The 24,354-nt window shown below is 40.6% G+C and overlaps 1 protein-coding gene across 3 annotated transcripts in view; it reads right to left on the bottom strand.

Annotated features, from left to right (window-relative positions):
* Positions 1-24,354, bottom strand: part of fasn (fatty acid synthase) — an 80,449-nt gene that overhangs the window by 52,608 nt on the left and 3,487 nt on the right. For all 3 annotated transcript variants that reach the window (XR_008566298.1, XR_008566282.1, XM_054754018.1), the window contains exons 2-8: positions 6,334-6,469; positions 4,725-4,877; positions 3,856-4,029; positions 3,567-3,767; positions 3,359-3,481; positions 1,366-1,481; positions 1,098-1,232 (exon numbers count right to left, since the gene is read on the bottom strand). Coding sequence is in view for 1 of the 3 variants with exons in the window: in XM_054754018.1 (XP_054609993.1) it covers positions 1,098-1,232; positions 1,366-1,481; positions 3,359-3,481; positions 3,567-3,767; positions 3,856-4,029; positions 4,725-4,877; positions 6,334-6,460 (1,029 nt within the window). In the remaining 2 variants the exon portion in view is untranslated. The remainder of the gene's footprint in view (positions 1-1,097; positions 1,233-1,365; positions 1,482-3,358; positions 3,482-3,566; positions 3,768-3,855; positions 4,030-4,724; positions 4,878-6,333; positions 6,470-24,354) is intronic.

Raw genomic sequence — 24,354 nt, 5'->3', positions numbered from 1 at the left:
CACTTTTTCCCCAACCTAATTTTCCAAAAATTCCAACTTTATTTTGTTGTGTTTGTTTAGCTATTCTCGTAAAATTGCAACTTTTTTCCTGTTTAGAATACAACTTTTTTGTCTTAATATTTTGACTTTATTCTCGTAAAATTACAGCTGTTTATTCCCCCATTTCTACAGTTTTTAATTATCCAACTATTTCAAATTTTTCTGTGCAATATTATGACTTTATGACCATATTTTGATTTTATTCTTCTTTCTTCTCTATCATTATAACTTTTTCCACAACCTAACTTTCCAAAAATGACAACTTTATTTTGTTGTGTTTGTTTCTCATAATATTACAACTAAAAAAAACAAACTTTTTGTCTAATATTTCAATGCTACTAAAATGACATTATTTTCCCTCATAATATTACGAGGTTATTCTCGTAAAATTTTTTGCAACTATATACTTTTTAAATGTTTGCAAATTGTGGTTGCAGCAGAATGTTTATTTTGTGTTATTTTCCTAATTGATGGTTTTGTGAGTTTTTTTTCTCCCCCCAAAAAGGTGGTAAAAGCGATGTTAAATGTTCAGTTGTCCATTTTGTCATTTGTAAGTATTTTTGCATCATTTTCTGCATGTAAAACTGTAATTATCGACTATAAAATGTGTTTTGTGTTAACATTTTTGGATGTTTGGAAGAAATTAACTGGATTTATATTATTTTCTATGGGAAGATTGACTTTGGCTAGAATTCTTTTTGGTTTGAGTCGGGCCTTCAGGAACAGATTCATGACATTAACCAAGGCACCGCTGTATACATATGAAAAGTCTTCGAGCGAGCTTGCTGTGGGTTTTCACTTCAGAATATTTTGAAGTCTGTTCCTTTCTCTTATAAAAAGTGATGGGTAAGATATGTGACTGGCGAGGAGCGATTACGTTACAGTACCGTGCCTGGGCCCGGTTCATACATAAAGTCCGGCACGTTTGGATAGTGTGGGCACAGTTTGGCACGACTGGAAGAGCAATGCATGTATGTATCAATGTAATTCAATGCATACTGTCAGCCTGGTTGTGATCTTTAGAACAACAAAACAAAACATAGCACCATCTCTCTTACCTTAGCTATGGCAGCCAAACCAGAGGCCGGTTCTGGGTGGCCCATGTTGGACTTGGTGGAACCAATGAGCAGTGGCTCTCGTTTGGACTGACAGAACACACCGACAATGCCGTTCACTTCCTGTGGGTCACCCACCTACATGTACACACAATGAGCACAGACACAGCAAAGGTAAAGTAAAATCAACATTTTGTGGGCGTGTGTGGTTTTGATATGGGTCTTGTCAGGCTAAAAACCAAAGAAAAACGAGGCAGTCATTCCCGCTGACCTTTGTTCCGGTGCCGTGGGCTTCAACGTACTCAACCTGTTCTGGTGAGATGTTTGCCTCCTGGTAGAGCGAATTAACCAGAGTCCGCTGCATCTCACCTGAAGGAAACGTTACTCCTGCAAGACAAAGGGACATTCAGTGAGACGCCACACACGTTTAGACTGAAGCACAAGAATATTAATGAACAACCTTATTGTATATTTGTTTGTGACATCTTTAAGAAGTTACATTAAGAAATACATGCTTTGTCTGTATGCGGCCCTTGCTGAAAAAACTTTGGACACTCTTGACTTTCACATTACCAATGTCATAAAAATAAATATAAAAAGGAGGAGGTATGGCCTTAATTTCACTTTTTATCAGGATTACTCTAATCCAGGGGTGTCCGAAGTGCGGCTCAGGGGCTATTTACGGCCCACGGCTGTTTTTTTTACTGGCTCTTCGCACATTTTAAAAATAACATTAAATAAGGAAATACAAAAACAACAGCAAAAATATAAAAATAGAGATGGATTTTTACAAAAATAAAGAGAGTAAAAGAGAGAGTAAAGTCATAATATTAAGAGGAAAAAAACAACATGACATTGAAATATTATAGGAAAAATTGTCGTAATATGAGAAACAATTAACAAAAGAAAAAAGTTGCCATTTTTTTAATTAGCTTGGGAAAAAGTCATATTAAGAAAAAATGTACAAGAAGAAAGTTGAAATATTTATAAAAATATTGATAAAAAATGGCAAAAAATGAAATGAAATAAGAAAAAGTTTATAATATGCTTTGTCACCAATAACACAAAGCTGAGTTAGTTTTTTTTCCCCATTTAAATACAAAAAAAACCCCATCTCAGTATATCTTTAAAATGGTTGGTTTAAAAAAATCTTTAAAGTGGCCCCTGCATCCTTGGATTTTTCAGAATACAGTCATCCCTCGTTTATTGTGGTTAATTGGTTCCAAACATGACAGTGATACGTGAATTTCTGTCAAGTAGGATTCCTTCTTCATAAATGGAATATTTTCATACTTGTGGCAAAGAAAACCTGTTTACCATCTTCAAAATGTGCTTTTTAACATTATTAGAGCCCTCTAGAAATGAAATAGTCACCTTTCATTCGTATTACCCAATACAGGAGACACAATCGGACATAATAAGACATTGAAGACAGTTTACCTTGTAGGGGAGCAGAATGTGTGGCGGACAGGAAGTGACAGAGGGTTCAGAGTTGAGTTTTAGCTTAACACGGGTAACCCGTGTTATTATGAATGAGAAAGACCATTTGAACATTATTTTAACTAATCCACAAAACAATGCAGGTGCATTTTGAAATGATTATTGTCACACAAATTGACGCTTAATGATATTATTGTCCACATTTTTTGAGACCAAATAAAATGCATATAATAAAAGCAATATTTCCTTTAATTTGTCATCTTTCACTCTGTAAAGTTGCAAAATTGGTGTTTGTGTATTTTCTAATGCATGTGTCAAAACTTCAAGACAAATCTTTGTGTTTTATTAGTTATTCATATCATCATGCCCTTTTGCTCTATTTTTCCTCTTTTGCTGGATTTTGGTTATTTTATTTCTCCAATGAGCAACGTTCCACAGATGGTTCCTGGGCCACACTTTGGACACCCATGCGTGTTCAGCAAGCCATTGGTTTTGCCAGGAGACAGAGTAATGTGTCCAAACTCTGCCTTCTTGGGTCTGTCGAGCTGCATTATGGAGGGGTTGATGCAGCTTTTAGACCGGCATGAAACAGGGATTGCACGGCGGTATTTATTTACAATCGGTGGTGTCGCGTGCCCAATACTTCAAGCAAGAAACACTTCCTGACTTTCACTTTTGATGTGCCCCCCTTTTTGCTAAATACAGCGCCCATGTTGTCAACTCGGATCTCTTCTATGTATGAGGTGTGTTATGAAGCAAAACCAATGATTGCTGGAGCTTTTAAAGAATGATGCTCTTGTGCTTCAGTGCTGCCTCCTCCTCACCCTGTTCTTTGTATCCGTCTGTGTTGTTGCCAGCGTTCAACACTGTGGCATAAACTCTCCTAGCTGCCGACCGCTTGGTCAGCAACACAACCACTGCTGCCTCAGAGCGACAGTATCCATTTCCTTGTCAAAAAGAATCATAAGAATATCAGTGGGGTGAAGGCGAATGCTTTACAAACAAAACAGTTTCCACAAAATGTTCTTCTACCTGAAGCGTCAAAGGACTTGCACGTCCCGTCGGGACTGAGCATGCCAAGTTTCATGAACTGCACTGAGGTGTTTGGCTTGAGCAGCAGGTTGACTCCTCCAACCAGAGCAGCATCGCACTGGCCCAGCCGCATGGCGTGGAAGGCATTTTCTAAAGCCAGCAGGCTGGAAGAGCAGGCTGTGTCTATAGCCGTGCTGGGGCCTGCACCAGGAAACACAATGTTGAAGGCAGTGAGGACACCAGGAATGTGTCCGTGCCAGCATCTGAGACAATTTGCACGCATATGTACCATTGAAGTCAAAGAAGTAGGAGAGCCTGTTGGCCAACATGGCGCGCTGGCAGCCAGTCATGCTGTAACCAAGAAGCTCCTCTGGGTCTCTGCTGAAAGCCTCGCTAGCCTCTGAACCACTCACCCCAACATAGACACCTGTCTTACTGCCACGTAGAGTCGCTGGATTCAGTCCTGCAAAACATTGCATTCAGGTTATTAGGCGTTAGGAGTTATTAGGATTATAGGTGGTCTTTGTGCCGCGACGGTTGGTGGTTACAACACATTCCCATAAAAGAACTAGTTACATGCGCTAGCTACTAGGTATGTGGTTACGCGTCGCTACACTGAGAAAGGACCTCACTTTTGTTCTTTATAATCAACTTTTTTAACATGGCAAAATGCTCAAAGCGGAGAAACATTGGCTGCATGTCATCACAGCGACTATCATCATAGGTAAAGATAGGATCCTTGAACATGTGAAAGGATCTGTCCCCATGAAATGAAATGGACAGTGATAACTAAGCGGCGTGGCAAACCTGTCTCTCTCGCTTCCTTGCAACGACCCTTCCAGAGTGCACGACAAACACGGGGATAAAAGTAAAGGCCTCTTCTTATTCTGTCCTTTTTATTACCATTTCATTCAATTCTTGAATGTAATCTTCTTATTACTGTATTTTATATGTTTTGGATGTAGTCTGTACAGCCTAAGAGTGACTCAGGTGTTAATTTAGGTACAAGTACCGACTTACACTAAAACCCGACTAACAACCTCTTATATTATACATTTCAAATCAGACTACATTTAATTTTCAGCTCGACTCTCCGGCAAACTTGAACTTGACTGGCCCCCTCTATACTTCACAGTCAACACGGATCAGGGTCCCCACCTCCGTCTACAATGGCCTCGTAGGCGACCTCCAGCATGAGACGGAGCTGAGGGTCCATGGTGTTGGCCTGTTTAGGATGGACTCCAAAAAAAGCCGCATCAAAGCGGCTGATGTCCTTCAGTTTACCGTTCCTCCTCGGGAGACCGTACAGGCCTGGAGGAAAAACAAAGCAAGATATGGAAAAGCAATTAAAAACATACTCAAGAGGGTGAAGATTTGAAGGAGTAAGTAGCATATGCAGGTTTCATTATTCAACTCCTGATAGAAATGTACTCCAACTGCAGGGGATTGTGACATTTTTGGTTCATGAGACTTTTAAATATTTGTTTTCACTTTTCGCAGCACACAGGAACTCTGACAGTGCCGTGGCCACACTCCCCTGTGTACCTTGCACATGTTACAACTAAAAACATGAACATATGAACCTGTGTATATTCTCTCAATAGCGTAGTATTGAATGCAGATGTGTGCCTTGCTTAGGTACAGCATTGAGGGCGCCAACTTTCTAATGTGCTTTCCAATTTTGCTACTCATACACTGCAAGCCACACCCCATGTAACACAGACATACACGTTCGTTGTTTGTTGTCAGCTAGTAAACTTAACTTCTAACGAGTTGTACACTCTGTTCTTTTAAACCGCTATTGATAACAAGAGGATGCAAGGGCCACTTTGATATTTTGTAAATATGCTAAGACGCTATATACAGTGGTGTGAAAAAGTGTGTGCACCCTTGCTGATTTCTTTTTTTTGCATGTTTGTCACACTTACACTTTTGAGATCATCAAACAAATTTAAATTAGTCAATGACAACACAACTGAACACAAAATGCAGTTTTTAAATGAAACCTTTTATTTTTAAAAGGTAGAAAAAAAATCAAAATCTACATGACCCTGTTTGGAAAACGTGCTTTCCCCCTCTGTTAAAACATAAGTCAACCTGAGAAGGTTATAAAGCCATTTCTAAAGCTTTGGGACTCCAGCAAACCACTCCTGAAAAATATACTGCTCAAAAACATTAGAGGAACACTTGGAAAACACATCAGATCTAAACTGGGGGGAAAATGATCCTGAATATCTTTCCTGATAATAAGTGGGTGATGTATTAGTAGATCTGGGAGGAGATCCCCCAGGACACCATCCGTAGTCTCATTAGGAGCATGCCCCGACGTTGTCAGGCATGCGTACAAGCATGTGGGGGCCACACAAACTACTGAGAATCATTTTGAGTTGCTACAATGACATTTCAGCTAAATGGACCAGTCTGCTGCATCATTTTTGGGGTGTCTTTGATTTCCCCCCTCTATAGGGTGATCATTTTCATTTCTATCAAATTATGTGGCATCATTTTGTTACTAATACATCACCCACTTATTATCAGTAAAGATATTCAAGATCATTTTCCCCCCAGTTTAGATCTGATGTGTTTTCGAAGTGTTCCTCTAATTTTTTTGAGCAGTGTACATTCCAGTGCCTCGGGGCAATGGAATGTATTTTCAAACTTTTGTATCTTGTCGTTTTTTCCATTTTTCCATTCAATACAATACATTTGGGTTCTCAATGGGCCACGAGTACCTGCCCTACCACATAAATAACCTTGTTGTACTCACCTGGTGTCCACCTGCGGTCATCCTCTGTCACCATGTCCACTCCATTGATGAGGTTCTCCCAGAATTCCCCCAGGTTGCTGGACTCAGGCAAGCGGCCCGATATACCAGCAATGACAATGTCATCCATGCTGGGTTACTGCAAACAACAAGAGGGGAAAATGTCAGCAACAACAAATATTACATATTCAAATGAATTACAGTGATATGCCGTAAGTTGTTGTTCTCTGCAAATGATGCACATTGTAAGCTTTGGCATGACTGTTCGAAGCAATTCAAAACAGAGTCAAAAGTGCGACAAAGTTCTCCCCACAAGGTCTACACGGCATTCAAAATCATTATGCTAATGATATTCGTCACTGATTATCCAACAGTCGATGCAAATGACAGCCAGTGTAATTTTTGTCCCCACATCACACGGGAAACTCCTACGGAGCCGCAAAAAATCATTTGTTCCAATGAGCTACAGCGAGCCCTGTCGATGGTGAGTAATGTTCGTTTTAAAAGGTTTCATTTTGCACCATTATGTTATTATCCATCTACACTGTGGATAAAACTATACCCCACATGCATAAACAGGTAAATGGATCGGTTTTCCTCATAATTACTGTTGCTGACTTTTGTTCTCTGAGTAATATCGCTTGATCAAGCCTTTTCTAACGTTCCACACTACCAAATAAGTCGGACAATGTCAAGATATTCATGGTTGCAACATCGGTATCGTATCGGAAGTGAAGAAGTTGTATTGGGACACCCCTACTACAGACCAGGTTACATGTTAACAAAGGCAGCTAGGCAAAGCAAAGCAGCTTTATTTGTATAGCACATTTCATGCACAGGACAATTCAAGGTGCTTTACATAGAACATTAAAATGATCAGCAGAATGCAAAAAGATAAAATGATGGACTAAGTTTGTTTCTAGCTTTTTCACGTTCTTTAGTAATCAGCAGTAGAACATAGGTAAGTTTCAAGAAATAATCAGTTCCTGACCAGAAAAGGGAGAAAAACATTTCTTTGTGAAAAGATACAGCATATCTTTCACTTTGACCAATATTTTTTGCTTTTTTGACAGCTCAAATATCTAAACAATTATATCACAAGACAAACAACACAAAAAAGGGCTTTTGTTAAACATCAAAATAATAATAAATGGGCCGAAGGTTCACCTAATAATAATAATAAATATTTACAAATATAACACCATGAACTCTTTACAATTTTGACACTAATTAAATTATAAATTATAAACCCTCTTCTCTTGGTTCCATCAATAATTTTCAGTTATTTTCACCACTGAAAAAATACAGACTAAAGCATTTGCTAGGAAGATATGTTTGAATGGATGGTATTTCTCCGTTTAGTCGAGAAAAAAACTCGAGCTGAATCCTCTAGATCACATGTGTCAAACTCGTGCCATGGAGGGCCGAGACGCTGCAGGTTTTCTCTTCAACCAGTTTCTTCAGCAGGTGATTTAGGTGCTGAGCTCCTTCCCTCAAATTGAAGGTGTTGATCATTAAAATCAGCCACTTTAGTGTCCGGCTGGAAAGAAAACCTGTAGTGTCTCGGCCCTCTATGGCACGAGTTTGACACCCCTGCTCTAGATTAATGCGTCATTGCACTCTGCTTATGGTTGTATACATTAAAATAGCACTGCGTTTTATGTGTTTTTTTCTATTTATTTATGTATTGTACTGTACATAACCGGATATGACATTTACGTCTGCGCTACGTGCATTACGTAACTTTTTAAGTATCTCAGTCTTGATGGATGTCACAGATGATAGAAACCTTCACATGCTAACAAATTCTTTTAATAAGAGTCACTAGTAAAATGCCCCCCAATATATTATATAAAGTGGGTACGGAAAGTATTCAGACCCCTTTCAATTTTTCACTCTTTGTGTCATTGCAGCCATTTGCCAAAATCTAAAAAGTTAATTTTATTTGTCATTAATGTACACTCAGCACCCCATCTTGACAGAAAAAAAACAGAAATGTACAAATTTTTGCAAATTAATTAAAAAAGAAAGTCATAAGTAATCAGACCCTTTGCAGCGACCTTCATATTTAACTCACATGCTGTCCATTTCCTCTGATCCTCCTTGAGATGGTTCTGCTCCTTTATTGGAGTCCAATAAAGTGTTTAATTCAACTGATTGGACCTGATTAGGAAAGGCACACACCTGTCTACATAAGACCTTGCAGCTCACAGTGCATGTTAGACCAAATGAGAATCATGAGGTCGAATGAACTGCCCAAGGAGCTCAGAGACAGAATTGTGGCAAGGCAGAGATCTGGCCAAGGTTCCAAAAGAATTTCTGCAGCACTCAAGGTTCCTAAGAGCAAAGCGGCCTCCATAATCCTGAAATCAAAGAGGTTTGGGACGACCACAACTCTGCCTAGACCTGGCCATCCAGCCAAACTGAGCAATCGTGGGAGAAGAGCCTTGGTGAGAGAGGTAAAGAAGAACCCAAAGATCAACGTGGCTGAGCTCCAGAGATGCAGTAGGGAGATGGGAGAAAGTTCCACAAAGTCAACTATCACTGCAGCCTCTGTGACCCGACGGAAGCCTCTCCTCAGTGCAAGACACATGAAAAAACACATGAAGGACTCCCAGACTATGAGAAATAAGATTCTCTCGCCTGATGAGACCAAGATTGAACTTTTTGGTGTTTGGTGAAAACCAGGCACTGCTCATCACCTGCCCAATACAATCCCTACAGTGAAACATGGTGGTGGCAGCATCATGTTGTGGGGGTGTTTTTCAGCTGCAGGGACAGGACGACTGGTTGCAATTGAAGGAAAGACGAATGCGGCCAAGTACAGCGATATCCTGGAGGGAAACCTCTTCCAGAGTGCTCGGGACCTCAGACTGGGCCGAAGGTTCACCTTTCAACGGGACAATGACCCGAAGCAGCTAAAATAACAAAGGGGTGGCTTCAGAACAGCTCTGTGACGGTTATTGACGTTTCTGTTTTTTTTTCCCCTGTCAAGATGGGGTGCTGAGTGTACATTAATGAGAAATAAAATGAACTTTTTTGATTTTGGCACATGGCTGCAATGACACAGAGTGAAAAATTGAAAGGGGTCTGAATACTTTCCGTACCCACTGTATACGAGGCATGGTCATTGACCATTTATGTTCATACATTTAAAAAATAACTACCAACGCACGTGACGTCGCAGAAGCGTTGTCGTAAACATTGCGTTTCCGGTATGTATTGCGTAATAACCATCTGCACGCTACACTGCTCGACGCTCTTCCACTTTGTCCTTTCTCCTCCCTCCTATTTACATGATTGCTGCAGAGCACTTCTGCCATCTAGTGGCCGTTTTTGTGTCTTAAAACTACTCTACAGCCACATGCATTAGTGGGGAGTTGCTTCGTAATCTCTTTTAGACTCTTGAGCAAAAAAACCTTAAAACAACAATAATAATAATAATAATAATAATAATAATAATAATAATAATAATAATAAAGCTCACTGTTTTTCTCTTATCTACTGGTCTGTGTCTTCATGTCGGGGCTGCATTTATAATTAAAAATAATTCTAATAAACAACACATATAAATACATTTTACATACAGTACATATACATTTAAAGACAAATATTTGTTTTTATTAGTTAACAGTATCAACATTGCAGCTTTTTCTAGTTACATTATTATGCCTTTTTGGTCTATTTTTGTACTTTTGTTTATTTTATTTCTCCAATGAGCCACGTTCCACAGATGGCCCCTGCGCCACACTTTGGACACCTACGCATGTTTTGCCAGGAAGGTGTTGCGTAGCAAACCATTGTGTCCAAGCTCTACCTTCTTGGCTCTGTTGGTCAGGGGCTGGGTTGCATTGTGGAGGGTTTTTAAATTTATTTTTTTTTACAGCTTTCAGACGTGCATTGCACAGAATAACAAAGATGGAGCTCACTTCACCTTTGTAAATCGCTTGTATAAATGCATGATGCAAGAAACACTTATATGCGCACCCTTACTCGCTAAATATGGCCATGTTGCTTCTACGACGTGTGTTGTGAAACGGAACCGGTGACGCAATACTTGAAATTTGGTGCTGAGCTAAATGCAATGAGTGTCAATACAGTAGAAGCGCTCTGTGATTAAGGGTGCAGACAAGTTCTAACATCTACGTGGGTTGATCTGACTAATCTTTAAGGAACGTTGATCGTATGCAGAATTACTCCAGCTTCTGCTTGGACATCAACAAGTAGCAAGCAGCTGTTCAACTCTGATGGAAAAAAAATCAGCCACACGTCGCTCACTGCACCAAGGTAGGCTGGATTGCAAGGTAGGCCTAAAGCACTTCATGTGCGCTTCCAGTACTTTGCACAATGCCACTTCCAACTTCCGACACCCCTAGTAGACAGCAATACATTCACGCCCGCCCTCTGCGGGTTGTTGCTGGTGTCACAAGCAGTTGTTTTACAATCGTTCTTTACAGCTCTCACAATGTTTCTGTCATCAACTTCCATTTTCCTTGGTCTATCCGTCCCATGTTGTTACTTAGTACACAAGTAGTTTCTTTCTTCTTCAGGAAATTCCATCTTGTTTGCACTTGCTATGGCTAATGTCTGTGCAATGCTTCTGATGAATTGCTTGTTTTTCCACCCATAGACAGCTCTCCGATTTCCATGTTGTTTTCACCTCTAAATGCGGTCCACCCAGGCAAAATCTATCCTACCCAAATCTGAAAGTGAGCACAGACATTCAGTGCTATTTGTTGATTGAATAGGACACGCCTGGGCAACAAACACACCTGACACTCACATGTTCCAATACTTGTGCTCACATGGTGTTCAAACAAAAAGGTTATATCGAATAAGTCCAAGTTGCGGCCCGGGTGCCATTCCCGGCCAGCAGCTGCTTTTTTTTTTTTTTTTTTTTTTTTTTCTGAGCCAAGCACATATATAATAAATAATAAATAATTTATAAAGTCGTAATATTATGAGAAACAAAACAAAGTTGTAATTTTTAGAAAAAAAGTTATGTTATGAGAATAAAGTCAAAATATTATGGGAATTAAGTCATATATTACAGGAAAAGTTTGGTTGCGATCGATTGAATGAATGAGAGTACAATGACCTGGCTTAATGAGAATGTTCACAGGCATAGCAAAGACTGACGTTTACACCAATAATACAGTATGCTTTTCCACCTACATCACAAAGCTGAGATGCAGTTTTTTCTTGAAATATACTGTATATAACTTCTTGACATTGCTTTCATTTCACAGTATGCGGCCCTGGGCGGGAAAAGTTTGTACACCCCTCTAAGCTGTGCAGCCGATCCAGTTGTAAACACCTGGAAATAAAAGCTCTCTGGTCTCGTATTTGTCTTTTGTATGTATGTATGTACTTTATTTATCCCACAGCGGGGAAATTTACTTGTTACAGCAGCAAGCAAACAAGATACGCATGTAAAGAGTACAGTGTAAAGAATGCATAGTGACTACAACATGGTTCAGGTGGTGCAGGTGTTGTAGAACCTGACAGCGGTCGGTATGAAGGACCTGCGGAACCTCTCCTTCTTACACCGTGGGTGTAACAGTCTGCTGCTGAAGGAGCTGCCCAGGGAAACAACAGTGTCATGTAGCGGGTGAGAGGTGTTGTCCATGATGGATGTCAGCTTAGCCAACATCCTTCTCTCCCCCACTTCCTCCACGGAGTCCAGAGGACCGTCCAGGACAGAGCTCGCTCTCCTATCTATCTCCTATTAACACTATCCAGCCGTCACTGCTCAGAGTGAAGATGGAGAGTGTGGGAGTAGACCTAACATCTGACTGCATGGATTATAGACTACCTCACCAACAGACCACAGTATGTGAGGCTCCGTCACTGTGTGTCTGACATGGTACTCTGCAGCACAGGTGCCCCTCAGGGTACGGTGCTCTCCCCTTTCCTCTTCACCCTCTACACCTCGGACTTCACACACAACTCCACACAGTGTCACATCCAGAAGTTGGTTGTGTTTCGGAGGGGAATGATCTGGAATACAGGACGATCATCAGGGACTTTGTCAGCTGGAGTGAGCTTAACCAGCTGCAACTCAACACCAGCAAGACAAAGGAGATGATCATTAACTTCCAGAGGAAAACATCCCACTTCACACCGGTGAACATCCAGGGAGCGGACATAGAGTTGGTAGACAGCTACAAATTCCTGGGTGTTCACCTTAACAACAAACTGGACTGGTTCGTCAACACCCACGCCCTCTACAAGAAGGGCCAGAGTCGCCTCCACCTGCTGAGGAGACTGAGGTCCTTTGGTGTGTGCAGGACTCTCTTACAGACCTTCTATGACTCTGTGGTGGCCTCAGCCATCTTCTATGCTGTGGGCTGCTGGAGAGGGGGCAGCACGGACAGGGACAGGAGCAGGATAAATAGGCTGATCAGGAGAGCCAGCTCTGTCCTGGACGGTCCTCTGGACTCCGTGGAGGAAGTGGGGGAGAGAAGGATGTTGGCTAAGCTGACATCCATCATGGACAACACCTCTCACCCGCTACATGACACTGTTGTTTCCCTGGGCAGCTCCTTCAGCAGCAGACTGTTACACCCACGGTGTAAGAAGGAGAGGTTCCGCAGGTCCTTCATACCGACCGCTATCAGGCTCTACAACACCTGAACCATTTTGTATTCACTATGTCACTATGCATTCTTTACTTGTGTATCTTGCTTGCTGCTGTAACAGGTGAATTTCCCTGCTGTGGGATTATAAAGTACTACTACTACTACTACTACTGATCAGCCTATTGATCCTGCTCCTGTCCCTGTCCGTGCTGCCCCCTCTCCCTTTGATGTCAAACCCAAACAAAGAAAGTGTCCTCACTCTTCCAAGACTGCCACTGTATGTGGGCAATTTCTCATGTCCCGTTGTTGGGTGTAGTCGGCTCAGTAAAGCGACAGTACAGTCAGTCATCTTACTACTGTACAAATAACAACCAAAGCAGAAAGGGAAGGTATTTTTCAACACACCACTGACAAAAGCGTACAATGTATTCATTCACAGTAAAGATGCTTTGGCTGAGAAGCATGTGTAATCATGTTGGCATTGACTGGCAGGTTTGGAAATGAGGAGTCCTACTCAACACGCCCGAATGAGCAATTACAGCGGACAATGTAGTCGATGTAGACGAGTGTACAAATGATGTAATGTGTGTGTGTGTGTGTGTGTCTCTTGCTCTTTGTTCCTCGTTTCTGGGACAAGCCTTTCTGTGTCAGCGGGTGCTCTCTGCGACCAATGTTTAACATACGGAGCTCCTCTTGTTGTTGTCCTAAACATTCCTGATTAACACACTCTGTTTCTTTTAATGATCTCAATACAAGACATGGCAATCCAATGCAACAGTAATAAACACCAATGAAAGATGTTGTAACATCCACCCTAATGCTGTGAATGACAACTCGATTGCTGTCTGAGGCTCAGGATGTGTCTCAATTTACGCACTTTTATACTTACAGTAAACTTGGCGTTTTGAGTGCACAAGCGCATTCACACTGCAGCGTGCACAGTCAGTGCCCGGGATGCTGCACTCAAAACAGTCAAAATGGTAAGTGTGCGGGTGATGCACCCTGAATAGTCGCCATCTTGGAAGGGGAGGGACAAAGTTAAAATGATGGTGGTGGATGAGGAGCACCCAAAAAAGCAGCATCATTTCCGGTAAGTGTGCAAGGACAGTAATGTATTTGGGACAGCACTACACTGTCGAAATTGAAGCGCTCAAGGTATACACAAGACTGTACACAGTATACTTATTGGAGTGTACTGACAGAAGTATTCCATGTGAAACGCAACCCTGGAGACTTACCAGCCGCCTCATTTGAAGCACGGGGTACGTACGAGCTAGGCAGAAAAAGTCATAACAAATTCATTCTTAATTATTGTACAATTATGGGACAATCCAAGTGTTGGCACCATCTGGTGCAGCGGTCGGCACGTTTACCATCAAAAGAGCCGTTTTGCCATTCACTGACTTGCGGTGAGTCGGATAATTCAAACTATTTTTGAAAAATTACAGAGCCTGGCAACGGGAACCGCAACAAGAGGCTAAAGAGCCGCAGGTTGCCGACCCCGATCTAGTGGTTGCAATTCACTATTAAAAAGCAGAGAAGAAGAAGACGTGGGTAAATATTTTGATCGTCATATCCAGTAAGTGCACAACGACAGTAATGAATTTCCGTCAGTACTACACTGTGCAAAATGTGCACACGCAGAAAGTGCTCAGTGTACACAGTATAATGAAATGCACTGACAGAAGTATTTCATTTGAGATACAGCCTCAGTACCTGAGGGGATTTGTGGCCCAGGATGTGCTGCCATTAGGATTAGAATGACGAAGCACCTTCAGTACCAAACCTTACCTGACCCTGATCACACGCTAAGACCCTGCACGTGACATCTGGCACGACAAAACCATCCAAGCAGAATGATCAACTCAAGTCTCTGAAGGTCACAAGTGTTCTATTGTTTACTTTGTGCCTTCGAGTCAGACTAGAAGCACAAATACATACTCTATCAAAGGAATTCCATGTATTCCATTTTTATCGCTCCTGTATCAAATAGCATACAGTACCAGTATCGCAGTACAATGCATGCGGGCACAGTTAGGTTTTCTCAATAATAGAGAAAGGTGGAAAAATGTCCGGCCACTAATAAATAAGGTAATTCATATACAGTATATCACTTTTTCTTCACACCAGTGTAAAACCACTCCCGCTTCTAACAAACTGAGAAGAAACTGTTGAGAAGAAAGGTTACTCAACGTTGGCTGTGTGGCGGTGGATCAAGCCACACAGTATGGTATGAAAACCTATATTATTCAAAGATTCGTAGAATATATCTACTACAAAAAAATGTGGATTCACTTACTGCTACCTTGTACGCTTTTCCACAGACAAACGTCTTCTGGGTTTTTGACGTTTTGTTTACTTTCCATTTTCGTCAGTGCTTGTGTTTTCCCCAGACTGGGTCGAAGAAAGCCAGTCGGGACGGCTGATGGTAGAAGCATCCTCCGGCAATTCACATTCGGTCCCTAACTTTACTTTATCTGAGGTGCAGTACCAAAACAACCGTCCTTGAAATGTGCCCAAGGCAATACTGAAGAATCTGAATGGTGTCTTTTGGAAATGTAAACAGGCTTACTACGTCTCCTTGAGTCGATCCACCCACTTTCTATGCCGCTCACCCTCACTAGGGTCGCTGGGTTACGTCGGAGCCTATCCCAGCTGATTTTGGGCGAGAGGCGGGTACACCTTGGACTGGTCGCCAGCCAATCGCAGGGTACATATAGACAACCTTTCACACTTACATTCATACCTATGGACATGATTTTGTAATGTGGGAGGAAGCCGGAGTACCCGGAGAAAACCCATGCATGCACCGTGAGAACATGCAAACTCCATACAGAGATGCCCAAAGGGAGATACAAGCGGGCATAATATAAAAAAATATATACAACAAACATAAATTCAACCAAAATGGCACAACAAAAATATGAAACCAATGTATTCCGAGGGTAGGTTGCGGGTGGGAGGGTTCTCGAGGAAACGTCACTCTTTTGACTGGTTTCAGTGATGAAAAGTGCGGGCAAATATTTCAACATTCGAGCACACATCTAACACAGGAAATATGCCGTTCAATGTTATTGTTCACGGAAAAAAAGCAATAAGGAACGAGTGAAAATGTGAGTGGAGTCTGCACAGCCTACCACTGCTGCCATCACACGATGTCAACAGCGAAAGCAACAAAGCTCAAAAATCGTAAGCATCTTCATTATCCCCAACAGGGCAGTTTGTTTATTTTGGGTCTTGCACCCTTGCACAACCTCTCAGGACTGTAAACTAGTTCACCATTTTATTTTATAGTGCTCTACATTTTTTTCATGTTGAGTAAAAATTGTTTTTATATATTTTTCTATGTTCATCTTATTTAATCTTCTTTGGTAATTACTTCGTATGTTAATCGCATTTTGAACTCATCTCTTTTTAGTACAGATGCTTTAAAACTGGCAGGTTAAAAACAATACAAAAAAAATCGTGATAATAAGATCGGATGATAACAAAAAATGTGATCATATTTTTGCCATACCGCGCAGCCTTAGCATATTGTTTCCTGAAAATTGTTGTCATCTTCGTCACAAAAGAGGTTTCACTGGAATTGACTATGCCTGTGTATTAGGGATGTCCCGATCCAATCTTCAGGATCAGGATCGGCTGCCGATCCGCTGTATTTTGAAGAAGATCGGATAATATCGGCTTCTGCCATGAGATCGGGCCTATCCGGTTGCCGTATAGCGTTTCTAACTCTGGGCCATACTCAAACATGGTAGGTGCGGTAATGCTCCTCAAAGCTGGTTGCCACTCGACTCCCGCCACCATCAAGAAGAAGAAAATGCAACACCACCATGCAGACATGTCCGCAGTGTACCATGGTGAAGTTAGTTTCAAGTAGGACGTCGGATATTCAGCTCTGTAGCTACAGCAGTAGTTATCCCTCACTGTGCCCGGACTACTGTGTCATGGTGCGGGAGCTTGCACGGGAAGTGCCGCTGGTGCCCACCCTTGGTCACTCTCCGGCCACCCCACTAGCCATCTAGACATTTCAGATATCAACTTATTGCCAACCCTGTGTGAGTAATGGTCTCACCATGGCCACACCCCAATGAAACATTTCTGGCTCCGCCACTGCCGCTATAACCGCTGGTTTACATATATATACATATTTACACATATATAAATAATAGGAACCATCAATAAATTACTGTTGCGTTGAAGAGTTTGTTAAAAAATAAAAAGTCATTCTAAATCACTCCACAAATTGATCTATAACCATGTCAAATGATCAGTCCTGTATTTTGTATAAGTATTTTGCTCGCCCATTTTTTCCAATTGTATCTTTTATTGGATGCCTGACTCACAGAGGTTTGTTCCAAGGATCGGTACCGGATTGGATTGTAAAGACTATTAAAAAAAATCGGACCGGAAGCCAAAAAATGTGAATCGGAACATCCCTACTAAGTATACTGTATGTTTACTGTGTCTGTTCTTTACTTGATTGCTTAGCAGTTTGTGTACTATTTCACTCACACCCTCGATCAAGCTGTTGATTTGTGTGCCCGAATGTTTTAATGCTGGAATTGTTGTGGGTGCAGGAATGTTGAATATATGCAGTCGTCCCTCGCCACGATGTGGTTCGGATTTCACGACTTCACTCTATCACGATTTTTGAGACATATATTAATGGGATAGTTCGGAAGCCCAACTTTACTTAAGTAACCCTAATAACTAACCGGAACTATGTTTCTCATCCGGCCAGAACTGGGCTCACGGGCCCAAGTGCGGGGTAAGTCACCATTGATGGACTGCAATGCTGATGGGGGTGTTATACAACTTAATGTCAAAAAAATCTGTGTTTTTTCTACTTATTGCAGAATGTTTTGCACAGCATTTGGAAAAATGTCTTCCTCTGAAACAGTGAGAGTCCCACTCGATCGATGCCGTTTATGTTTACAAGTGCGCTCAGGGGAAGCTACGACAGACCGTTTGCAGCACGTCACAGAAAGGGAACGCTTGATTTGCGCATGCTAACCTACCTACAGCACAGTGCAAGTTTTTATCGGTTATCTGAGCTATTTATCGGTTTAATGCCTTAATTCCCCTAGTGTCATTAGATAACCACGAAGAAGTAGTCGAGGGTCGGTAAAATGGTTTGGAATAAAAAATGAGAAATATGTGTGAATACTGCTCAGCATCCATGCAGTGAAAGTCTGTAAAATGGGAACATGTTTCACATAGTAGATGCTTTGACATGCTGCCATGTGACCACAATTACTGTTCTACACAGGCTACATTTGAGCTGTCAAAAGATGACAAAATAATTCTACCATGCCGGATGAACACGGTGGATATTTACGTCATTAGCTCACCACAGCCACAACAAGTTTGGACTTGTGCAACAACTTGTCAGGGGAAAACCTGTGGTCCGTTTCCTCCAAGTGAGGAGGGCAAACATGTTTTACATCAGGATCATATATTTCATATCTGTATATTGACTTAATGTCAAGATGGATATACTGTATCACACGGAATGTAACACAATACATCAAGTATCTTTACCAATAACACACCCAGCACTGCAGCATAATTTAGAAGTACTGTATCTTGGTTTATTTGGTCACCGATGCTGTCTAGTTAGTTAGTATGGCATTGAAGTGTTCTGAAAAGCCAAGCTGGCAACGTGCCCATGAAGAAAAGCTCTCAGGCTCTTTTCATTACCACCTTCCTGGTTTTGGCACACAACATTCCTCAGCCTGCTTTGGAATTTCTCACGCTCTTTTGGCCATCATTTAACCCTCACTTCAAAAAAAAACAAAAAAAAAAAACAAAAAAAAAAACATTGACTCAAAGGACCACTGTCATGTTGCAGTGCAGCCTTCCAGTCTGATATTGTTCTATTACACTCCCGTGTAACATGTAGGACATCTCCATAGCCTTACAGTGTCATAAAGGCATAAATACTGTAGCAACCTGCAGTACTGGTTTGCTGCTTATTCCACTGCTTAACCACACAGCGCTAACAAAAGTGTGCACAGTATATACAGGGTCTGGGCATATGATAGTTAAACATTATACCAAAAAAGTCTTATTTTTGAATATATATGTAAATTATTGGGGGAAAAAATAATGAAAATTAAACATTCATTAATTTTCTATGCTGCTTCTCCTCAGTAGTGTCACGGGCCTATCCCAGGTGACTTGGGGTGAAAATTTTAATTAAACAATTACGCCAAAAAAATATTTCGAAAAAAGACAATAAAAAAATGAATATATATGATATAAATAAAAATATATTAAGATAATCTAAATCAAAAATTATATTAAAAAGAAAAACGTAAACATTATTTTTTAATATACATATACACTAAGTCCCCAACTAACGAACACAATTGGTTCCAGACGACCGTTCTTATGTTGAATCATTCTTAAGTAGGGGAAAAGGTAATATTACCAATGATATAGATACTACATGTCCGTGTATACATATATAGTATATGTGTATGTATGTAAATATGAGTTTGGATGCAGTAGTAATATTAAATGAGGATAATTAATGAAAAAAACAATAATAAAAGTGATATGACAATACGTAATGATAAATGTTATTTATCATTGAAGACGAGCGGTCGAGTATACGTCGTTGTGGTGAAGGAGGAGGAGTTATTGAAAAAAAGGACAAGTCGTCGTCGTTAGACTCTTCTAAAAGAGGTAGTGTTCTGTGGGTGGTGGTCAAGCATGTACAGTAGCAGTATAAATATTGATTGAGCGACTGACTGCAAGGCAAAATAAAATAAAGTATAGACCAGTCGGCTTGTGTCCGTATCAGCGAGTGTTCGCTAGTCGGGTGTTCGTAAGTTGGGGACCTACTGTATATACATACATATATATTTATTATGTAAATATATATGTAAACTTTTCCCACCAAGGGCCAAATACTGAAAAATCCTTTTAAAAAAGCGCCATTCATTTTCTCAGGCGATCTTGGAAGTGAACATGCTGGATGTGGAGGTCCTTGGCTGGTGTGGTTACACGCGGTCTGCGGTTGTGAGGCTGGTTAGATTTCCTGCCAAATTCTCTGAAACGCCTTTGGAGACAGCTTATGATAAGAAATGAACATTCAAAACACGAGCAACAGCCCTGCTGTCAGCATGCTAATTGCGACAAATCTTGCGACATCTGTGGCACTGTGCTGTGTGATAAAACCGCACATTTCAGAGGGGCCCTTTATTGTGGGCAGTCTAAGGCTAATCATGGTGTCTAATCAGCATCTTGATATATATATATATCTATCAAATGTATCCGTTTTTTGTCTTTGTCATATGAATTAGTCATAATTCACCATTTGCAACTTTCTCTGAAATATGCAGTTTTTAAATTGTATTTTATGAACAAAGATAAATGACAGTACACTATTTTATATATTTGTATGTATCAACAGCTCCAAATGACCTGAAAACTTACATCAAGCTACTGTGTAAGATGGCACATGTCTAAAAATGTATTTGCCTAACACTAATTTCTTTAGTAGCAGCACAACATTTGCATCACACCAACAGTGTTATTGTGAGCGATGAGCATACACATACATGTAAAACAAAGACGTGATGTCCAGCGTGCCTGTGAATGCATCTCGTGGTCGTCTAGTGACAATGAGGACGTGTTGTTCCGATGACGAAGGGACTAGACACGTGTTTGTGGGCTGGAGATACACATATGGTGTTGGATTCGCACTGCTGTTGATGTGCTCAGGTCAGAATAAAGTTATGACAGAGCGTGAGACTCTGGGGGCACGCTACACTATGCTCCCATCTGCCTTTATAACAAAGAGGTGTGGCTTGACATGATGCATTAATTATGCTACAAAAATGTAACGTAATTAATGCAGCACATTAGTTACCACCGTTAATAAGCTCTTTTCCCCCCATTTTTGCTTTTACTAGCAAGTTTTTGTGTTTAATTTTTAGGGATGCTCAATATTGGCTGTGTTACCAATATCCCATGTACAGGCAACCCTCGACACATTGCGCTTCTAATTTCGCAGCTTGATTCTAAAGCGTTTTTTTAAATATATAAATAAATAAATCATCACTATATCGTGGTTTACTTCAGACTATTAGTCAAAAAATATGCATGTTTAAGCTAATTTTACGTATTAACATAGGACATTTCAATATACTGTAAGAAATTGAGAAAACACAATGAAAGACACATTGATATGTAGTAGTGTACACTGGTCACTAGGTGTCAGTAATGTTGCATTGGCCACTGCCAGAAGTCCCTAACGTGTGAGTCTATGTTGTGTTTTATTTTCCATTTGTCGGTTTGATTTTCTACAGTGATGTCCGATATTGGCTTTTTTGCGGTAACAGATATGCCCATATTATCCAACTCTCAATTTCCCACACCAATATGTGTAACATGACTTATCCCCTGTGGTGGAATGAACACATATCTGTTGTGAAGCTAACGGATACAGCATCAGCAATTAGCTTCTCAACGTGGCTGTAAACAGCGTTGTACAACATGTGAGAAATACTTGACTAGGCTGTCACATTTATTTTAAAAGTCAACAAAGTAGCCATTTACATTTTTTTGATCATCGAAAAGTCCAGGGAAGAAATTCAAGTGTCATAATTTCCATGTAGGCCTAGCAGTCTTAGTGCAGCAGCACGCTGTATTCGTTTCCATGCCACACTACAAACTGCATGTACACAAGTAATTACAGGCGAAAATGAACATATTTCGCAACATCAGATTTTAATGAAATTTCATCTGCAGATAGACATTTAAGTGAATGTATATCCGACACACCGAAGCTCCGATGCAGGAGTTTGAAAGGCTTTAAGTTGGACTTTACATTCAAAGCCGTCGTATGAGTCCATGTGGTACAACACAGTATAAATCCCATACGAAATTAACGAGGAAGAAGTAACCTACCTGCAAACATGTATACGAATGAAAATACAACCGATGTCCTATGAAAAAGCAGCATTTTCACGCACGTCCCCATGGACTCTCCTAATCGAGCACGCACAGTGTCAGATTTTGCCGTTGCTTACTTCCGGGAATTTTAACATTATAAGTGGCATAAAAAAATGGATGGATGGAGTGAGCTAACTTGCTACTAGCCACCCACGGTTGTTTACATGATTGAGAGGCGGTTTGATGAGGTCATCATTTGCGCACTGGAAAATATGGGAGCACGTAGGCCTATATACAGCATTATGTTTACTATCAGCATGCATTATAGGGGAAAAATCCCAATACGAATATTGATGATTACATTTTTATGGCAATATCGGGCCGATAATACCGGTGGGCCGATATTATCGGACTTCCCTAATTTTCTATTATGTCTACTATACCGTATTAGGTAATAGGAACGTAAAGGTGACTATTTCATGACTAGAGGGATCTAAAAGTGTTAAAACCCTATTTAGCAGGTCATAAACAGGTTTTCTTATGCTCAAACTACAAAAATATTTCATTTATAAAAAAGGAATCCAACTAAAATTCACTTATGTCTGGGACCAATAAATCACAATAAATGAGGGATGACAATACCGATATTGTCCAGCACTTCCGATGCGGATATCAAGCGATAAAGGCAGCCGCTAATCCCTCAAACTAATCTGAGGATATATCTCATGTAGGGATGTCCCGATCCACATTTTTTGGCTTCCGAGCTGATCCGATTTTTTTAAAGTCTTGCCGATCCGATCTGATACAGATCCTTTTTTTTTTTTTTTTTTCCTTTCTCATAAACGTTTGTGACAAACATGAATTTGTGGAATTAAATATTGTTTTGAAAATAGCTCTTTAAAGCATTCAAAATAATGCAACCTAAGTACAGGTACTCCTCAGAAAATTTGAATATCCTGAAAAGTTTGTTGTATTTCTGCAATTCAACTTAAAAGGTGGATTTGACATATTATATCAACGAATAATATGCAAATCAATATATTTCAAGTTTTTATTTCTTTAGATTTTGCTGATCAGGTCTTGCTGCTTAAAAAAACTCATATTAAAAAATTCAGAAAATTAGAATATTACATAAAGTCAATGTATAAATAGATTTTAAATACAAAAATGTGAGGCATCCAAAACTAAACTCTTGCACCTGTATTTAGTATGGGTTGGCAGCCCTTTTGCCCGAAAAACCTTTATCCGGCGTGGCATGGATGCTACCAGTTTGTGGCATATCTCAGGAGTAATGGAAGACCAGCATGCTTCAATTGCGGCCTTTAGCTGTTCTTTATTGTTTGGTCTCTTCTCATACAGTTTTCTCTTGACAATGACCCACAGATGTTCTATGGGGTTCAAGTCAGGTGAGTTTGCAGGCCAATCAAACATGGTAATACCAGGTTCGTTGAACCAGGACTCTGTACTTTTCACAGTGTGAGCAGGTGCCAAGACTTGCTGGAAGATGAAGTCTGCATCTCCATAAAGCTGTTCCGCTTAAGCAAGCATGAAGTGCTCTAAAATGTCCTGGTAGACGGCTGCGGTTATGTTTGACTTCATGAAGCACAGTGGACCAACACCAGCAGCTGACGTGGATCCTCAAGTCATCACAGACTGGGGAAACCTAACACTGGACTTCATGCATTTCCTATTGTGCTCTTCTACAGTCTTCCTCCAGATTCTGGGACCCTTGTTGCCAAATGAGATGCAAAACTTGCTCTCATCAGGAATGAGGACTCCTGACCACTGGGCTCTGGTGCTGATTTCTATTGAGGAGAGGTTAGACAACAGGAACTCGACATTTGAAGCCCATGTACAGGACCCGCCAGCGTGTTGTTTCTCTTGAAGCAACAACTCCAGCATCAGTCCAGTCCTTATGAAGTTCCCCACACTGTTGAATGGCCCTTTCCTGACCACCCTCTCCAGCCTGCAGTCATCTCTGTGGCTTGCACATCGTTTTCTTCCACACTTCTTCCTTCCACTTGATTGTCCACTCTCAACTCTCAGTTCTCATTGACTTGAGAGTCAATGAGAGTTTTCTGCACAACTGTCAGATCAGCAGTCTTCCCCATGTCTGAACTATTCTGAGCCAACCTAAAACAGACTTTTTAAAGACTCAGGGTTTTGGATTACTTGCCTGATAAGAATTTGACTCTTTGAACCTACAAAACTGAAGCTTTTCACAGTATTCTAATTTTCTGAGTTTGTGGTTGTAATAAGTGGAAAATCTTAAAAGTTACAACAAGGAACTGCTTGAGAAATGTTCATTTGCGTGTAGCGGCTCAATAAAAATTGTTGGTTTCATCTTTTATGTTAAATTGCCAAAATAAAATAAACAACTTTCACTAGATATTCTAATTTTTGGGGGATTACCCGTGTTGCTGAATTTACTTTTTTGGTTATACAGCATGACCAAACAATATTGTTTGGCTATTGTACCTAACCTTTGTGAGTCAGGTTCCTAATCCAATAAACGATAAAACTGGAAAAAAAAATG

This window comes from Dunckerocampus dactyliophorus, chromosome 2, assembly GCF_027744805.1.
Source record: "Dunckerocampus dactyliophorus isolate RoL2022-P2 chromosome 2, RoL_Ddac_1.1, whole genome shotgun sequence".
Lineage (NCBI taxonomy): Eukaryota > Metazoa > Chordata > Actinopteri > Syngnathiformes > Syngnathidae > Dunckerocampus > Dunckerocampus dactyliophorus.
This window is presented reverse-complemented; position numbering and strand designations above follow the sequence as displayed.